We start from the raw sequence: 6098 nt of genomic DNA on the forward strand, positions 1-6098 counted from the left end.
TTTATTACCACTGATAAGGCAGGCATGCCATTATACAGACACGCACACGCACACGCACACACACACACACACACACACACCCTTGTTTCAGGCTGGGTTTCCAAGACAAAAGAACAGTGCAAGAAACCAATGAGGCATTGACACCAGCGTGGAGGGACGGCCTCCACTTACAACGACCAGTCAGGAGCACGAAATACCAGAATCTACCTACGTCATTCACTGTAAAAATGTACTGCACAATATGTTTCGGGACTCGCTTCTGCTAGTTCCTTCTGAGCTAAAATGAACGAGTCCGTGCACGCTTTGCTCAGATATCTTTACCTCCAAATAAACTCTTTACTATACCTTATCCACCTCGTCCAGCGTCTCAACTTGGTCTCATTTCTCAAGTAACGAATCACAACAGTATGGAGATTCTGATACAGAGATTTCACTTTTAAAGGTATTCACCCAAACTATAAAATGTTGACTTGGCTTTCTTAAGGCGTCCGCATGCTTCCCAGCCAAAACAGTTCGGAAGAGTTTGTGCATATATTATGATGACATTTTGTGACGTTGTTTGTTTTGGACGTTGGTGAAGGTTTTTTAGGCTGTTCAGGCACAACATTTTTCTGGATGCAAGCAGAAGTTTTGAGCCGAAGTCTAACGCCTCTTCGTTGGTGATTGGTCAACAGTAGGGATTTTTCAATAAAGTCTTTGTTGTCATTCAACGAGAGATGACTCATTTTCATGCAAGAGTTTTCATTGAGAAATACTGCACCAAACATCTTTAGATGGACAATTGCATGACTAAGATCTCCTCTGAAAAAAATTCAAAATGAATGACATATTTCTTGAGTTACAGTATCTTAGAACAAATCTGACTATTTTGAGGAGGTTATGGCGTCTCAAAATGGACAAACAGTACTGTTGCCGATATTTTTGTTCTGTTGACGCCTTTACCCTGTAAGCAGTCTATCACGTTTTAGGAGAAGACCCAAAAGCATACAGTGTCGAGTAACACAAGTTTGTTACTAGAAAATAAAATAAAAATAAATAAAATAATTAACACTGAAACTTCAGATTAAGTTTGTGAGTGAATTAAACATGTTCAATTGCTTTCATGAGCTGTTTCCTCTCACTGCCCTGAGATTAAGACGAGGGTTTAGCCATCTTGGAATTAAGAACATATCCCAAACTTTCTTTTCAAATATCAAATTTCTTCCTAACTTTTTGCTTAAAGAGAAACGTATTAGCACAAGAAAATTTCCAAAAACCTTTTTGAGTAATAGCAACTTTGCTTAACTTTCTTGTGTGTGAGTGTGTGTCCAGTATGTGTGTGAGTGTGTGTCCAGTATGTGTGTGAGTGTGTGTCCAGTATGTGTGTGTGTGTGTGGTGCATCTGAACCGTTCTCCCAGGGTTCAGGATCATAGAAAGAGACAGACACAGAGTTACCATGGTTATTATTTACAGGAAGAAACTGGTCCAAACTGGTGTGTTATTCCACGTATTTAAACATCATATTCTGATCAAACATAAAACACATGGTTAGAGTCAAACATCATGTTGTGTTTGACACAGGGACCACCTGACACAGGGACACTGAAGATTCATCCCAAACATTAAACCCTGGATAGAGGGGCTCAGTGAATGTGGTGTAGAAAGTGTGCAGGTGGGTCAGTGTGTCAGAGGAGACTCTGTAGAAGGACAGAGTGCCGGCTGGCCAGTCCAGATACACTCCTACTCTGTGGGAGCTGGAGGAGGGAACGTCTATGGTAGTGGGATTATTATTGTGACAGGCAGAGTAACTGTTGTCAGAGCAGAACAGACTCCAGGACTTGTCATTGGATCCAAGCCCACAGTCCTTAACCCTTCCTTTCCTGTTGATTCCTTTATATGTCACTCCTAAATTAGCTTCTCTCCCACTCCACTCTACCTCCCAGTAACAGCGCCCAGTCAGACCCTCTCTACACAGCACCTGGCTCCAGTAGTCAAATCTCTCTGGGTGATCAGGATACAGCTGCTTCTCTATCCTCCATGTCACCTTTGTGTTCTCCTCAGACAGAGAGAGGTGTTTGTGTACTGTGTTTGGGTCCAGTGTGAGATCACAGGCATCTGATGGGTGAAAACAGACACAATATTAGAAATCATCATCATCATTCACATTAGAATGTTAACTCACTTTTCACTAATTAATTTAATGTAGATGTTTCTAGGTTTCAAAAGAAGAAGTTCATGTAACTTGAGACTTGTTGAATGATTATATGTTATACTGGTATGTAATATAAAACACATTTATTCCCATTAATTACACACACTCACACACACCTGTATGAACACACACACACACACACACACACCACAACACACACACACACACACACACACACACACACACACACACACACACACACACACACACACACACACACACACACACACAACACACACACCACCACCACAACACACACACACCACACTTCTGATGTCAGCACAAATACCCACACACATACACAGACAAACATATTGTCAAAGCAACTCTTTCTACACTTTTTCTGATTTCTGCTTCTGTAGAACTACAGCTGATATTTAATATGACCAAGTAAGTAATGATGGTGGTCTTTGACTTATCTTGAATTAAAACTTATTCTTAGTCATATTCTTCACAGCAGTCAACACTCACATTTTCTAAGCCCAGGTTTCATTGTGTACTCTCCACCATATTCCACACTGTGTAGAGGTAAGCAGAACAGACATTCATTGAGTGATACATGTTAACACGCACGCACGCACGCACGCACACAGCATATAACTTTGTCCAAGTGGTGGTAAGAATGTTTGGCTTAACTAGCCTGATAACTAAAACATGTCTGATATGAACATTGACATAAACCCTCTACATACTTGAGTTTCTCCAGTCTCCATTGTGGATCCTCCAGTCCAGCAGAGAGCAGTCTGACTCCTGAGTCTCCTGGGTGATTGTAGCTCAGGTCCAGCTCTCTCAGGTGTGAGGGGTTTGACTTCAGAGCTGAGATCAGAGAAGCACAGCCTTCCTCTGTGACTAGACAGCCTGACAGCCTGCAAAGAGTAAAATCATTTTAAATTCACACTGCTATTCATTGGTGGTGAAAATCTTCAACATATTCAGATATATCAGTGTCCTGAAACCTGCCATATCTATTCATAAATGTATATAATATTACAAATGACAAATTATCAAAGTATTGCCTGTAGAGAGAAAAATATGAGGTACACATATGTCACCTTTTATTTGACGGTATTGTCATACATATCTATTTAACCGTTTCAGAATGAAAGCACTTTATGTATCTACTCTCCCCATTTGAATAAGTCATAAGTATTCTGACCAATTCACTCATAGTGTATTAAAGTAGTCAAAAGTATAGTATTTGGTCCCACACTCGTTGGCTGCATTAGCAGTTTGTTTTGGTTGTGTTTGGGGTTATGTTTTGGCCAATAGTAACTGAATGGTGGATGATGACTGGATTAATCTTCTGTCTAAGTGAGTAGATAACATGTTTCTAGACACTACAAAAATAATCCTGATGATGCTATAATTAAGAAAAATAGGGAATCAATCATGAAAAATGAGCGAGAAGGTTACAGAGGCTACAACAAAACAGCTAACATCTCACCATTACAAATAACATAGGGGGCTGTGTCTCTGTAAAGTTCTCATTCATCATCATTCACAATTAATTCATGATTATTCATAATCATGGTAGTATCCACATGAATGTAGAAGTGTTCAGAAACATTTTCTATTCTTACTTACAATACAAGTGAAGTGACTCCAAAATGACACAGGATATTACTCACCATTCAGTTTCTATTGAGAAAAACATAATCCAAAACAACCAAAACAAACTGCAAATGCATTCAACAAGTTGGTAGAGTCACAAGCTTGATGTTATCACTGCAGGCAAGGAAAATGGGACCAAACACTAAACTTTTGACTATTTTAATACAATATAAGTGAATTTGTCTAAATAATTACAACTTCTTCAAATGGGAGAACTAGATACGTAAATTGTATTCAGTATACAGCCCACATCATTCCTATTTTGACAGTGAAGCTAACATTTTAAACATGTCTCTATACTCCAGCATTTTAGATCAAATGTTTCATATGATGTGACAGTATATTATGTCACCTTTTATTTGAGGGTATTTTCATACATATCTCTTTCACCATTTAGAAATGAAAGCACTTTATGTATCTTCTTAAGTATTCTGACCAATTCACGTATAGTGTATTTGTAACGGTCGTCTGATGAAGAAGGATCGGAACAAAGCGCAGCGTGGTAAGTGTTCATGATTTTTATTAAAACTGAACACTAGAACAAAAATAACAAAGAGCAAAACGACAACAAACTTTTCTGTCAGGTGCAGAAACACAAAACAGAAAATAACTACCCACAAAACACAGGTGGGAAAAGGCTGCCTAAGTATGGTTCCCAATCAGAGACAACGATAGACAGCTGTCCCTGATTGAGAACCATACCCGACCAAAACACAGAAATACAAAACATAGAAAAATGACTCCGGCCGCAAAACCTGAACCTATAGCGGAGGGTCTGGTGGGCATCTATCCTCGGTGGCGGCTCTGGTGCGGGACGTAGACCCCGCTCCACTTCTGGCTCACCCCGCTTAGGTGGCGCCTCAGGTGTGGGGACCCTCGCCGCTGACACCGGACTGGGGACCCTCGTTGCGGGCCCCGGACTGGCGACCGCCATCGCTGCGGGCCCCGGACTGGCGACCGTCGTCGCTGGAGGCTCTGGACTGAAGGACGTCGTCGCTGGAGGCTCCGGACTGGAGAGCGTCGTCGCTGGAGGCCCTCATTGGAGGCCTCGTGCCGTGGATCATCACTGGAGGTCTGGAGAGCAGGGCTGGCACAATCCGTCCTGGCTGGATGCTCACCCTAGCCCGGCAGATGCGGGGAGCTGGGATGTATAGCGCACCGGGCTAAGAACGCGTACTGGAGACACCGTGAGCTCCACCGCATAACACGGTGCCTGACCAGTACGACGCCCGCCACGGTAAGCACGGGGAGTTGGCTCAGGTCTCCAACCTGACTCTGCCACACTCCCCGTGTGCCTCCCCCCCCAATTTATTGGGGGGGGGGGCTGCCTCTCTGGCTTCCTTGCCAGCCGTGTTTGTCTCGCCGACTCCATCCTCCGGTATCCCTCTTCGCATTCCTCCATAGAATCCCAGGCGGGCTCTGGCACTCTCCCTGGGTCGACCGCCCATTTCTCTACCTCCTCCCAGGTTGTCTCATACTCCTGGCCACGCTGCTCCTCCTTACCACGCTGCTTGGTCCTTTGGTGGTGGGTAGTTCTGTCACGGTCATCGTTGCATGAAGAAGGATCGGACCAAAGCACAGCGTGGTAAGTGTTCATGATTTTTATTAAAACTGAACACTAGAACAAAAATAACAAAGAGCAAAACGACAACAAACTGTTCTGTCAGGTGCAGAAACACAAAACAGAAAATAACTACCCACAAAACACAGGTGGGAAAAGGCTGCCTAAGTATGGTTCCCAATCAGAGACAATGATAGACAGCTGTCCCTGATTGAGAACCAAACCCGGCCAAAACACAGAAATACAAAACATAGAAAAATGAACATAGCATGCCCACCAAAATCACACCCTGACCAAACCAAAATAAAGACATAAAAAGCTCTCTAAGGTCAGGGCGTGACAGTATTAAAGTAGTCAAAAGTTTAGTGCTTTGTCCCATATTCCTTGCACACAATGACTACATCAAGCTTGATTTGGTTGTGTTTTGGGTTATGTTTTGCCCAATAGTAACTGAATGGTGGATGATAACTGGAGTAATTTTCTTTCTAAGGGAGTAGATAACATGTTTCTAAACACTAACACCCCTACATCCGGCGCCGAAAAGAGATGGCTGCCTCGCTTTGTGTTCCTTGGAAAATATGCAGTATTTTGTTTTTTTACGTGTTATTTCTTACATCGGTACCCCGGGTAATCTTAGGTTTCATTACATACAGTCGGGAGGAACTACTGAATATACGATTAACGTCAACTCATCATCGTTCCTACCAGGAATATGACTTTCCCGAAACGGATCC

At 42.6% G+C, this 6098-nt stretch overlaps 1 protein-coding gene across 1 annotated transcript in view; it reads right to left on the reverse strand.

The window, feature by feature from the left end:
- Positions 1–1426: 1426 nt before the first annotated feature.
- Positions 1427–6098, reverse strand: part of LOC112080378 (neoverrucotoxin subunit alpha-like) — an 8669-nt gene continuing 3997 nt past the window's right edge. Inside the window, exons 3-5 of the mRNA XM_024146111.2 lie at positions 2885–3058; positions 2664–2710; positions 1427–2095 (exon numbers count right to left, since the gene is read on the reverse strand). Of these exons, the coding sequence (XP_024001879.2) occupies positions 1542–2095; positions 2664–2710; positions 2885–3058 (775 nt within the window). The 3' untranslated portion in view covers positions 1427–1541. The remainder of the gene's footprint in view (positions 2096–2663; positions 2711–2884; positions 3059–6098) is intronic.

Source organism: Salvelinus sp. IW2-2015, unplaced genomic scaffold, assembly GCF_002910315.2.
Source record: "Salvelinus sp. IW2-2015 unplaced genomic scaffold, ASM291031v2 Un_scaffold16299, whole genome shotgun sequence".
NCBI lineage: Eukaryota > Metazoa > Chordata > Actinopteri > Salmoniformes > Salmonidae > Salvelinus > Salvelinus sp. IW2-2015.